Source organism: Xiphophorus hellerii, chromosome 7 (genome assembly GCF_003331165.1).
Source record: "Xiphophorus hellerii strain 12219 chromosome 7, Xiphophorus_hellerii-4.1, whole genome shotgun sequence".
Taxonomy (NCBI): domain Eukaryota; kingdom Metazoa; phylum Chordata; class Actinopteri; order Cyprinodontiformes; family Poeciliidae; genus Xiphophorus; species Xiphophorus hellerii.
In genome coordinates this window covers 2,539,144-2,553,458 of record NC_045678.1, presented here as the reverse complement: position 1 = coordinate 2,553,458, position 14,315 = coordinate 2,539,144, and the positions used below count along the sequence as shown (strand labels likewise).

Below are 14,315 nucleotides of genomic sequence, written 5' to 3'. Positions count from 1 at the left end.
AAACAGCTGTGGACCGTCATGGAAAGGTATTCCTTCCCCTCTCTTCACTTCCCGTTCTATTCCTCAAATGGAACCAACACAGATCCAGAACTCACTTGATTATCAAAACAGACATATCAGTGGTGTCAGCAGCTTCTGACTGGAACAGCCTGAGCTATGCAGCAAATGCTATGATGTAAATCTTTACATCCATCTGCTTTTGCGTCACACTATCAGCGAAATTAAAGAATCCCCGTTGTAAAATGGACACCAGTGCGTGTAACTGTCTAATGTAAAAATAATGTGTTGTCAAAATTCATGGTAAAAGCTCAGCAAAATGCAGAGGACTAACTTGTTACAGACAGTAAACACTGGCTCTCAGTGTTTACCTGGTGCCTTGACTGGTGATTGGCTGATTAGGAACTAAAAGCTGATGTCTTTCTGATCAGTAACGTGCATGATCAACATTCTTCAGTGCAGAAGTCGTTACTGACGGGCGAAGACAGTGTCTGTATGAGGGAGAGACAGCTTCCTACATAAGCAAGGTGGCACAAATCCTTTTTTCCACTGAGCAGTATGCCAGCGGTGGATATGGTTTGGTATGATTTTTTTATGGTCCGGCACATTCAGGACAGCATTTCCACCACCAGTTTCACTCTCAATGCATGCGGGGTTCAACCCAAGTGCCTAACTTTGCGTCATGCTAGCTCGACACAACCGTGATGCACTAATATGGCCTTATGATTGTCGCAAGCAGTCATCTGTCCCTCAGTCAATGGACTTTGTTGTGTGACACCAGTAGCTCCACCTTAACTGTACCACTGTCCTGTTGACCTAAAGCTAAAGAGGGCAGAGGAGTGGTGTGGTTGTATGGCCAGCTCTTACAACAGAGACATATAAAATACTGTAGAATATCAACTATTGACCCGTGTGGCACCGTTCAGTGTAAACAAGGCATCAGAGTGCTATTTAAGCCAAAAGGTGAGTGACACCTCAGTAGTTTCTGAAGAATCCAGATGTAATTGTGATTGATCATGTTAGGTTTAGAAATGTAGGCCGACAGTTAGAAACCTCTCAAGGTCTACTAACTCTACAGGGACTAAAAATGGAAAAATTATGCTTACAGTTAGTAATGCTGACTCTGCTAACACAATAGCAGTGCTAATTAATATGAGTATAGATCACAGCTCTTTTGTGGGGCATAATGCCAAATCATTGATGGAAAATTTTCCTATTTGCAGATTTTTCTGTGGAGCATATCTAATACTTTAGAAAGAACAAGCAGCTTGGTAAGCTGGATATCTAAGTGCAATTTGTCTTGTTTTAAGATAACTATCACGTTTAAACAAGATACGTATCACATTATACAGTGATAGCGCTCTGAATTTTTTTGTTCTGCGTCATAGCAATGCTCTTCTGTAGCAATGCGCTTCCGTACAATCACACTGATAAAATCAAACAAGATACAATATGTTTTTAAATGAGGCCTAACTTATTTAAAGAGAAGCTCACTCTGACGACTTTTCTGGGACAGACTACTTTGTAAATTTTGACTGGTTTTCAGAAATTATTGTGTTATACTTTTGTAAACATTTTCTTGAGGCAGTTATATACAAGAATTTGCTAAAATAGGAATGATGGTTTAGAGTTTTACAAAATCTGTCATCAGAATTTGGCCACAAATCTCTGGTTGGCGAATCTCTAGCTATGACTCTTCCTGCAAGTCCCGAGTGCCGTTTACTGCAGATTGGCCCCTACTTAGTGGAATCCATGGTGATGACTGATGTTAACCTCTCCTCTAAATGTTACAGAACTTCCATCACAGTGAGGATTCTCCTCACTGTTAAACTCAGAACTAAAGATCTCAGAAGCTGACTCAGGTGAACATGGAGCCTGAAGGCCCGACTCCTCCTGGACTCTCTTAAACCCAGAGTGAAAAAAAGTTCAATTCTTGCTTTTAGCCAACAAAACATTCCCAGTCAGGACTGGACTGTTTTCTTTAGCGTGAAGCACAGCCTAAGCTATCCTCTGCACGAACATGAATAAACACACATGTTCCCATTTACCCTGTAGGGATACACACATGTGATTATGAGCACGCAGCTCTGGAACATCAGATTTATTTATGAGGTAAAAGAGGGGTTCGTGTAGATCTGCAAAGTAGAGACATGCTATTTCTGGCAACAGGCGGCCACGGAGCTCTTAGATCATTATTTGGAAGCAGCTGTGGAGGAGATGTGGGTCAGAGGGACATTTGGACTCGGATGTCCAGATTTACTGATTCCAGAGGTGGGGCATGAGTCAGATAACCACAGAGAGTAAACAACCGCAAAGAGAGGAATGTTAATGAGAACTGACGATTCATTAATTGTTTTTACAGCATCGGGGAAATCTGATTTTTTTTTTGTTAAAGCAAAAGATTGCAGGTTGACTGTAATACTTAACGTTTCCAGTAGGTGGAGCCTCTTCCTGTCTTGTGTCAGAGTTAAAGGTGTTTTTCATTCAGAGTAAACACAACAAACAGGACTGGAAGTCGTTCAAGTAGAGAAAGTTGCTTGCGTGGCACAGACTGAAGAAGGGAACACAGCCGACTGCTGTACCACACATTTCTGCTTGACTGACACACACAGGTTCTGTAACAGAGGGTTTTTACCCTGAGCATTAATCCTGAGAACATCACTTTACAGAACATCTGCCTGTAATTCGAAATACATCCCAATCTCCCTTTATAGTGTCATGACACATCATATTTGCCGTACAGTATGATTTTTTCTTCCTATAAGAGAAATCAATACATAGAGAAACCAGTGGAATCATCTGGAATATTTTTTCCTCCTCAGAAAGAATCAAAGTTTAGATCTTAGTGTTTTAAGAGAAATATTAACTTTCTGCTGTAAATGAAAACAAACACTTTCCATAAAGCCAGAGCACCAACACACTGTCATTCCACACTGTCATTTATTAAACAAAGATGGAGCCAAAGCTGAGTGAACAGACCAGAAAATTAACTCCAGAAAAGAGACAGGAGCTCCATCCTGGTCTTGCGTGCCTTAGCATGGTCAATGTTAAACGGCCATGACATGACTAAAGAAAAAAAGACTCAATAGTTTTGGCTTATTCGACGAGTTGCCAGGTAGAAGTCTCTTTTCTCTAAACACAATACTACAGCACAGACTAGGCTGGCAAAACTTCATCTGAGTGAACCACAAGACTTCTGGAACGATGGTCTTCAGACAGATGTGATCAAAGTAGAATAGTTTCTGTAATCTCCCTCTACCAAATCCTGTATGCCATCAAGTCAACATGAGCTCCACTGTACACTAAAATGCTCTGGAATCAAATGTGAGACCATCTGGGTGACGGTTGAAACTTGACCCAAACTGGGTCAAACACGAAATGAAGCAACACTGTAAATAAAAGCGGGTCACGAATCCTCCATATGTTGGGTAAGGGAACATCTCTCGACATGTGTGTTTGGGGGTAAGCTGCGGTTGTCATTTGTCCATATTTGTTTCACTGGTAACTAAAGACAGTGACTAACACTTCAGGGGTTTTGTTACTTCAAACCCCGGGACACGGCTCTGAAGGATGTTAAGGACTGAGACGAGGTGGTCGAGTCGACTCTAATCTGATGTGACAGAAGGTGAGTCATCCATGAACGATGCATGGCATTATTTAGGCCAGCTAACACACTGGCCAATCAACAACATCCTGTTTGTTCGTTATCATGGACTGATAAAAATGCCAACAGATTCCTGTCTGCTCAGTCGTAAAGTTCAGATGTCACAGTGGAGCATCTGAAAACAAAGACTTCAATCCTCTTGAGGTGAGCAGCTTAGCTTTTATGCTACCACATAATTCCAAAGAACAGAAGAAGTTGTGGAGCCCCGGTGCAGATCTGTGGGCTCCAGTGGTTTTGGCTGTTATGGGACGTCAGTGATCTTCTGCAGCCATGGCTGAAAGTTCTGCCTGTGACACCAACTTGTTTAGTAAACGTTTTGGTGACAAAAAGGACTTTGGTTTAGGAGATTGTGCCAAGTGTTCAAAGTTTTTTCTTTTTTAGCTCAAAAGGCTTACTACATTACAACAAAAAAAGTTCTATTTATTTTTCCAGGCACCAATTGATGGCTAAATTTACAACCATCAGAACTGAAGCTGGTCATCATCAAATACAAGAAGGTCATTTCCCCCCAAATTTCTCCTGAAAAATACCGTCATGAATAAAAACTACAAATAAAATAAAGATTTCTTTTTGTTCGTAAATTCATATGGTGGAGAGGAGTTGTCATTATTCTGTATACATGTGAAGTCATGCTGTTTGAGAATGTCAGTGTTGAAATTAAATCCATCTACTGTATTTAATCCCTGAGCTTTGTCAGACATGTTTTTGTAAGCGATAACAGACTGAAAATTATTTGGATTTTATTCCCTGATAATCTAGTGGTGCCTCGACTGGGTACTTTGATCTAAATGACTGATTCTGTTAAAGCATCTTAAAGTGCCTTATATATATATATATATATATATATATATATATATATATATATATATATATATATATATATATAAGGCACTTTAAGATGCTTTAACAGAATCAGAATATATATATATATATATATATATATATATATATATATATATAATATAAATGTGATGAATTATAATTATTTTTATTGTGTCTGTTCCAGGCACTTAGTGCCATTTTATAGCACAATCAAGTAACTGTATTACCTTCAGTTATAAAAATGCTCTACTGTATATTTCAATGATGACTGAAAAGGAAAATTTCACATTAGCACCTTGAAATTGGGCCCCTGTCTCTTTAAGAAGCTCAAGGATTCCTCAAACATGCACTGAAGAATCAAAGCAACACTCCAGGTATGTTTATGATGAGGGAATAATATTCTAACATGATGCAAAGCTGAAAAAAAGTTGATTTCTCATAATACCTCCAACCCCCGTTAAATCATTACCTTTGGCACTTAATAGTTATTCATAACTAAACCAAAGTTAAAGTCAAAGCTTGAAAAACCCAGAGATCAAAAGTCAGCCACAGTGTTCTGATCGGTTCATCTCTAATATCGTGATATTCTAAAACTTGACCTCTGACCTCTGAGTCAGGGTTCTACAGAAGCTCCAGGAGCTTCAGGTCCTTCACCAGGCAGCAAATGTTCTCACACAAACTCCGACTGAGCAGCAGATCCCATCCAGGTGGATCCAATCCAGTTTATGAGAGATTCCTGCAAGGTGAAGGGCTTTACTCACACTTTAATAGTTTTACTAAATTAGTTTTACAGTGCGGTTTAGATGGGGAAGTTCTTTTAAAATGAACAAGATGGCGCAGCGGGTGTAGAGGGAGACACTGAGCTGCACAGAGTGGAGGACAGAGAAGATACAGGACTGTAAATGGGTGTTTGGAAGAGACAGTCCATCTGCATCTATAGCTGTGTTTCTATTAACCATCAAATTGTGCAATTCGGAAGTAGGAAAATACATTTGCGTAAAGGAAACATGCCAATTAAAAAAAAGACTCACATTTTTGTGATAAAAAGTTTTTGGAAAAGGATGAGATGGTTTTTCAAAATGAGTATTTTACAAAACTGCATGGATGTGAAAATACTTTTCACATCATATAAGTCACACGATCAACAACCGGATGTTACCACTGGTGGAAAAGACAAAGAAGAAAGTGGCAGGAAGTAGTTGGGAGATGATGGTGGGATATGCTTTTTAGTGTCTTATTGTGTAAAAAAGCTTAAAATCATGGAAAAACCAGAATTTCTCAATTCTGGTTTTTCCACATTAGCAGAACATCAACAAAGTTTTGGCACAAATTTGCACTGGGAACACAGCTAGTTAGTCTGTATTAATAGCTGAATTTTCATTGACCATGAAATTGTGCAATTTGGAATTATGAAAATATTTAATTAAAGGAAATGTGTCAATTTTGTAAAATCTCCCGTTTTTTGATACAAGTTTTTGGTGCCATATCCAAATTGGTTTTCAGCCAGATCAAAATTGGTGTTGTTTGCGACACTTTTTTTTCCAAGCTATATCAGCCACTTCAGGATGTATACAGCAGCAAAGTGCTTCTTTGGACCATGTGAATAGCAAAATTAATCAAAAGTTGAGTTTGGCCTTAGCTGCTTTTTCAATTGAAACCCTAAAATTGCGCTTGATAAAACGTTTGTAGCTAGGAAGAGTTCATTTTATGACGGTATCGAAATTACTGTATTTCACAAAATTGCAAAGGAAACACTTTTTTCACAACACACAATTCACATGATCAACAACAGGATGTTACTACTGGAGGAAAAGACGAAGAAGACAGGAGATGATGGCGCCTCATGTTTTTAATGACTTATTGCGTGAGCAAATTTATTCACTTGTGATTTTAATTGTTTCTTATTTAATGCAAACACTGAATTTGCGAAGTTGTGATTTTTTGTCATTAGCAGAGCATCGCCAAAGCTCTGCACACGTTTGTAATGAAAACACAGCTAATGTCTCTGTCCCCTTAGTTCAGCCTTACAGATACAGGCCTGCACTGGGCTTTGGGATCCAGCCAGAGCCGGCCCCGCTGCCACAAAGGCCCCTCTGTGATTTGACAGGAGCCACAGTTGGCGGGGAGACGAGCCAGGAGGTCTCTCACCGCAGTTTTGGACCCGATGTTCTGGGAGCACAAAAGGCTTTGCCTGTCCCTGTACAGATCCTCTGAGCCAAGCAGCCCTTTTCACACAACTTGAGCTGCTCTGTGGGCATGAGCAACGGCAGCCAATCAGAGGACGAGATCTTCGGGGTTAGCATCAGAACATGCATTTTCTGGCTAACGGCAGTCAAAGCCTAGGCCTAAATCAAATTAAGAATCTGTGGCAATGGATGAGCGTTTTAGATTTTTACTACTAAAAACTTTTCAAAAACCGCCATTCGGTTTTAAATTTGCCTTCCAATTGATATTTATGAGCCACTCATTGTTGATGGATCTCTGTTCAGCTGTAATGTGACAAAATGTAGGAAAGAGAGTTTGAAGAGTTTTACAAGGTTCAGTAAATACCAACTGAAAACTATTTAACAATTACTAAAAGTCCTTTGGGAAAAACAACAAATCCCTGAACATCAGTTTCTACAGCTGCAAAGCCACCAGTCCTGAAAGTTACAGCCTCAGTTCACACCGAGAAGCTGTGGAATGAAGAGGAGGCTGGCCTAATAACACACACACACACAAATGCACGCAGAATGTCTACCAGACAGAAGAAGTTCCAAAAACAAACAGTAGTGAGGAAGGAATGGATGTTTATCAGGAAGTTGAGGAGCCACAGCTCAGTCCACCAACACTTCTCCACAAATCCAAACCCCGAATTCAGTTAAACTAAAAAGTACTTAATTTATCCCAAATGGAAATTAAATGTCACAAGTCACATCCTCAAAGTATCTTCAAAAGTGGTTGTTATGATGTGTTGCCATGGTTACACATCATAATGTGATGCTGTAGGTCGGAAGGCTCTGCAGAGATCTGAAGACAGTGGCTGTATGACTGTAGCGACATGCTAACAGATCAGTGACTGGGCACTAGAGTCGATATCCCACAGTAACATGTCCTGATGGGGACGCCATCAGTTGCTAGCATGGACCGCTAATCCAGCTCATTTGCTTCTGCTGCTCCTCCATAAACCCCTGCTGTATGGTTGGAAAGCCAGGCAGAGAGGCTGGAGACGGGATGTGATTGGTGGAGGAAATGGTTTGAACTTCCTCCTCTCTCTGCTCTGCATCCATGAAGCCTCTTTTTAAAACTCCTCTGGGATTTAGGTCATAGTTCAGGTCTTGTTTGAACTTTGGAAACGCTAATGAGCTCCAAACTTCATCAATGATGATCTGAAAGGTAAAAGGAAAAAGACGTTCCTACCTGAGCAGAGGACGCCTTTGTGTCTGGCGCAGGAGAAGTCGTCGCACTCGCAGAATCTTCCGTAGATCTTCCCAAACTCAGACTCGTAGCAGAGGCACTGGTTGCAGCTGCACTCGCCGCGGCCGCTGCAGACCTGCTTGCCCTCGGCTTCCCGGCAGGCGCTGAGGTACATGCTGCTGGCCTCGCCCTCCTGGCACTCGCAGTGGGCGCCCAGGTAGCCCGGCTCGCACCGGCAGGTACCGCAGTTATACATGCCTGCAGGGTGGAGGCTTTGGTCAGGGTCCACTCCATCAGCAGTCAGTGCAGTGCTTCTTAAATGCAAAAACCTTTTTCTATGTAGTTTTTGTTTTCTTTTCTGAATTTTGCAGATAACTGGACTATTTCTTAGACATGATCTTTTATCTGAGAGGCGTCCTAATCTTCAAGGTTTCTGCCTCAGACCGGAACATTCCTGATTAGTCTCAGACCTTGTTACCCATCAGTACCGCTCAGTCACTGGGTTTTCCTCCAAGTTGAAAAGTGTTAGAAGAGAAAGCAGTAAAAAAAATAGTTTAAGGAAAGCTCTGAATTTCAGCTAAGAATCTCTTCATAATCATGTCAAAGCAGCCATTAACTGAAGCAGCTTTGGGTGCTTTTCTTATTAAAAAGACAAGGTTACTTTACATCTCTGCCTACTACTGGATGAAGTGAAAAACACTGGTTAGCTCACTGCAGCAGCAGCTTGGTATGTGACAGTTTATCACATTATTACCACAAACTTAATTAATTGTATTTTATTATATTTTAATTGTATTTTATTGGGATTTTATTTGGTAGAGGGCAAGAACGTGCCCAATTGTTATGCTTATTTTCATAAGTTTTTCCAAATAAAATTTGAAATGTAGGAGTAATAAGAACTGACTCAGTCTGCTACAGCTGCATGTCGTCTGGTTTATGTCTCTACCTGCTGTAAACATCTACAAACTGAACTTTTTACCCAGTTTTCATTCCAAAATGCAAGAAACTGAGTCAGAACAGATGGAGAGCATCTGAGAGGGTCCATTTCCACAGTCTGTCACAGATTGTTAGCTGAATGAAGGTCTAAACTTTGACTGAATCATTCTGATACATGAATATGCTTTGGTTAGAATAGTAAAAGTGTGATTTTTCTAGCTTAAGAACTTTTTTTCAGAAAAGCAATTAGCTTTTATTGCTTTTAATGCAAAGCTTTAATGCAGCTTTACATTTGTCCCCTTTAATATAATCTTGTGAAATTTCTGCAAATTATCCGCCATCATAATTTCATCCAGCCTGACTGACCTGAGCTCCAACCTGCTGAGTCACCTTCATCATCCTGATGCTCAGTCTGTTCTGGCTCAGTTATCTTGATGGCGTTGTGTTGGTGCCATTTCAGTGGGTTCAGAGGAACCATTCGTTTTAGTGACTCATCACATTTTTAGGCCCTGTGAGTTTTCTGTTTCCTGTTGGAGGGATGAGATGTTTCCAGCAGCTTCCTGTGAATATCCCAGCCCACCATTCCCACTTAGAAAAGGGAAACAGCAATAAGCCTTGGTTTATGTAATCGGGGTTTCCTGTAAAAAAAAAATTGGTTTATTTATAACTGAACATATTTGGTATTTTTTGTAATCACCCAACAGATTATATATAAAACTAAAATCACAAAAAACTTTGCGAATTTATTCTTCCTGCGCAACATTAAACTAAGCATGAAATGTTTACAAAATAGATTATTTTGTAGGAATAGATGTGAAAATCATAGAAAACTTCAAAAGTGTTTCACACGCGAAAGAAAGGCAACTACATTACTGAGTGGGGAGCCGTGGGGACGGAGCATGAAAGCTGCATCTCTGAGGAGGAGATTGAGGCGGAGCTAGGTCCACCCAGGTGTTTCACACAGCTGAATGGTTGCCATGGGAGATTAAAGGTTGCATAAAAAGATACTAAAGGCAACACTAGGTGTGTTTTTGATGAGAGAATAAAATTATAATATGATGAAAAGCTCAAAAAAGTCGATGTTAGATAACACTGCCCCTTTAAGTAGCATATCTCACATTCCTTCATTTACCCCCTTCTTTAACAGAAATGTTTTATGTTCAGTGAAAATCAGTGTCACTGGTTATGTAATGCAGCAGGATGTGATGTCATCCAGGGTGTAATGTGTGTTTGATGACCGTACCAATGGAGTTGCAGAGGCTGCTGTTGATCTGCGCCGTCCGGCTGCAGCTGCAGTCACACTGATAGTCCACAGCCACCTCCAGGCGGTCCTTAAACCCCACCGGCTTTATGGTGAAGGTCTGGTCGGTGCCGCGGGGCGGGCAGCCACGAGCTTCCACACTCACATCGAAGGACACCTACCAACAGGGCAGTCGTTAGAGCGCAGAAGAAAAAAAAAGGTGGGGGGTGAACCCTGTGTGACCCTGGCCTGTTGGTGTGGCTCTGGGACACACAACCAACATTCATCTGATTACACCGAGGAAGGAAATCCTGAGAATGTTTTTTAGCAAACATCATTCATCCCAGTTATCGGTTTTAGTCATGAAAGTAAAGCACAGAGACGTTTCTGGATCCAAACCAAAGTTCTGAGATAACAGCAGAGTCCAACTCTAATTAAAGGGTGTTGGTGTTGGTATCCGTATCACAGAACCTATTTATACACACCCTGCTGAGCAGTAAGAGGAAATACAGAAATATTCTGCTTTAAGGTTCTAAACAGAGAAAAGTTAATAATGCTACTCAAAGAACTTCTACTCAGTGCATTTACTTAAAAAGCAACCAGGGATCAGGTTACTGACTGTCGACACGGAACAATTCATCTTATAATCTGAATCTGTGTAGACATATTCAATGTTTCTTATCATTTCCAAAGTCAAGAAAAGTGGCAGAGAGCAGCAAACAAATCCCACAGACCTCAGTGTGTTCTATATGACAGAACATGCTTTTAGGGAAGACAGTTTCTACTTTTATTTTGTTTTTGTGGGTGAGGAAAATCTGAAAGTTATTGTAGAAAATAAAAAAACATTCTACCAGCTTAGGTGTCACTAAATAAACATAAAACACATCTACGTTTTACCAGGACTTAAAGATGAGGTAAATTAAAGTAGTCGTGTTTTTTTTAACCCTTTCATGCATAGTGGTCACTGCAGTGGACAGCTATCTAAAAGCCATTTTCTTGTGCTTCCTGTGGATTTTTATGTTATAAATGCACACAGACCACTGAAGTGGACACTGATGCATCATTAAATATACCATCAACTACTGGCCATCAGCTGCAAATGCAAGAAATTATTTTTGTTAAATCCAATATGGCCGACAGACAAAAAAGCATGTGAACAGACCCGGTCCCTCCTTCTACTGTAGACGACTCTTGCAAGTAAGAAAAATATTGTGACATCAGATAACCCCTAAGGAACAATACTACTGATGTATTTTTCAAATAACAACTTTGTATTTGGACAAAATTACAATTGATCACATAAAAATAAGAAAATTATTTTTACAAAAAAATTTTCCTACCTTTTTTTATGCCTTAAGAAAAAAATTTTTAAAAATGGAAAAAAAATTCTGACACAAAGGATCATAATTCATGCATGAAAGGGTTAATAAACAAAAGCCAAAATACAGACTAATGAGCAGAAAACACTGACCTAATCAAACACGTGGCTACATAAACACTGGGAGTACCTCTATAACAGCAGGAGTTTGGGGTGTTTGTTGATCACAGAGTCCATTTCCAAACTGTTAAGAGTTCATCGTTCTGCCTTGAGAAAGATTATTCACAAGCGGGAAAAAATAAATAAATGAAGACGGCTGCAGACCACGCAAAGCCAGGAGACGCTACTAGGAACCCACTGGCAACAAGTTCAACTCCACAATACGAGACAACACCACAGAAAAAGGCCAGAACAAGTTCTGAACAGACCATAAACTCATTTGTCCTCGCTGTGTTCACTTCCGTTTGTCTCTGTGAGAAATGTAACATTACCTAAAAGTTTATCTAAGGCCAAAACGACATGAAAATCAAACCTCAGCCACACAAGAGAAGCAGAAGAGAATTGTGGGATGATTAACAGAAACAGAGAAGCAGTCAGCATGCTGATCATTTTACGATGTTGAAGGGATAGAGAAATATGTGAAACTTCAATAAATATAGCTATAACAGCAATATTATTCATCTGTTCAAATTTCCATATTTGTGCATCCCTTCACATAAATAACATCTCTCTTCAGTAACTTTCAGCTGCATGCCTCATTTGTCTTTCTTAACTTCTAATTATTGGGGAAAAAAACAACTCAACCAGAAGGTCAAGGACAACTCCAAAAAAAGAGTGAACCAAAAAAAGAGTGAACCAAAAGTCCTCCACAATAATAAACTATACAAAATATCATTCTTTGAAGCTGATTCTGTATTTTTCTTTTTCAAATTGCACAATTCTGTGGTTAATGGAAGCTACTGTGTCTATGAAGCAGCTGCTCTAATTCAATATTAACTGTTTTACTAAGAAAATTCTCAATAATCCAGTTTTGCTCAGAAGCTTTGAAGCAAAGACAGCCAGTTCAATAAAATCTCTCAGATTCTAGCATAATGCTGATCTCTTATTTATTTATACACAGGTGACCGATTGCTCGGTTCTCTTTTCTGATGTCAGGATCTAAATGCCAGGGCGGATTTCAGGGCAGTTTCCAGGGGGGATTAGGGAGGGGACGTCTGGGATGAGCAAACAATCGGAGCTGAATCAGAACAGGAAGAGGCTTGGTCACATGCCACAGAGAAACCCCCTCTGCCCCAACGAGGGAAGCTTAACAAGCTAACGAGGCTGACAATTAAATTTACTGTAAATGTGAGTCAGGAGGAGAATGGTCCACACAGTCATGTGGCTCATTGAAAGAACTAAGAGGATGTGACACGCTGATGGGGGCAAGAAGACAGTCAGGGACAGTAGTGAGACTTTAGTGAGAAAATCTGAGTGTTTTTAAATTATTGATCTGATCTACAGAAAGAACCAGAATGAAATCCAAGTTACTCTGAGGTTTAATGAAAGAGAGATTAGAGGTGGGTCTGTGCAACAGGAAGTGGTTGGGTTAAAGAAACTCGTGACATAAGAATAGGCTGAGGGGTTGGGATGGGTGTGTGTGTGGGGTGGGGGGGGGGTAACCATAGATACATCCTCTTTAATTATGGAATTCTTATGACTACCCTAAATTCAATTAACTGCTATAAAACTAGAGAATTAGGTCAAACAAAGCAACACGCAACTAAACTCAAATGATGCAGATTTGCTTTGACTAAAAAGCATCGGCATTAAAACAAAAGCAGTCGTTGCTGCTTCTGCTGCCAGGGCGAAGCGGCCCAGCCAGCATTCTGATTCCCTTCATGCTGGGCGGTCTCACAGGCCCGGTCCGGCCCGCTTCTATGGGACACCATTGAGATGCAGCAGCAGGCGGCGGCCCCGTTTCCTCAGAAAACACTGGCCTCCAGCAGGATAAAAGACGTCACCCAGAGCCCCTCTCCATTCATCCAGACTGAATCGTCCGGCTCATTCACCAGCTTTTCCCATCCCAAAGCAGTCCAGGGAAATAAAGCATCCCAGTGGAGGGACAGAGAGGAGGATTCCTCACTATGAGGCTGCATGTTAGAGCCTGGCCCTCCTCAACATCAACAATAGATTCAAATCTCATCCCAGCATTGAACGGAATAAAAAGTGACCATGAAAGCCTTTTAGATGCACAGCAATCCCCTCAGACACCGGCCCAGCTGATGCAGCCAACAGCCAGCAAAACATTTCATTTGATGTTTAACTCCCGTCTGCAGAGTCAAGTCAAGTTTATTTGTAGAACACATTTAAACCACAAGGCACTTCGCAGTGCTTCACACCATAAAACATAATTCAGTCACAAATTATGAAACAAGCAAAACCTTCTTATAACATGTTTTGCTTATGACATTCTTATTACATTTTATCAAAATCCATAATCAAAATCACCAAGCAAATATACATCAAATATATTGATCAATGTCCCAGTTATGAATCAAAAGCAGCTCTTAGTCTAGATTTAAAGGAACTCAGTGTTTCGGCTGTTTTGGAGTTTTCTGGATGCTTGTTCCAGATTAGATTAGAACTGAATGCTGCTTCCCCATCTTCTGGTTCTGGCTGTGGTGATGAATAGACTCAGTCTACCGAATCAAAAAATGCCAACAGAAACACATTTTTATTAGTACATTTATATTTGGTTCAATTCTGTAGGAATGAGCTGCTCAGAGTGGCAGCATGCTGGGGCAGATCTGTTCATTTAGCTCTGATTTGTTTTTCTTGTAGACTTTTGGTCATCAATTTTTTTTAGTTGAGTCATTGCATGTTTGGACAATTATTCCCTCTGGTTCCGGGTGCCAGCAGGAATATAAAACATCTCTGGTGGCGCGCCTGTATCAGACACT

The 14,315-nt window shown here is 40.4% G+C and overlaps 1 protein-coding gene across 1 annotated transcript in view; it reads right to left on the bottom strand.

Annotated features, from left to right (window-relative positions):
• itgb5 (integrin, beta 5) overlaps positions 1 to 14,315 on the bottom strand; it is a 59,358-nt gene that overhangs the window by 30,235 nt on the left and 14,808 nt on the right. The window contains exons 10-11 of the mRNA XM_032566875.1: positions 10,059 to 10,233; positions 7,883 to 8,137 (exon numbers count right to left, since the gene is read on the bottom strand). Of these exons, the coding sequence (XP_032422766.1) occupies positions 7,883 to 8,137; positions 10,059 to 10,233 (430 nt within the window). The remainder of the gene's footprint in view (positions 1 to 7,882; positions 8,138 to 10,058; positions 10,234 to 14,315) is intronic.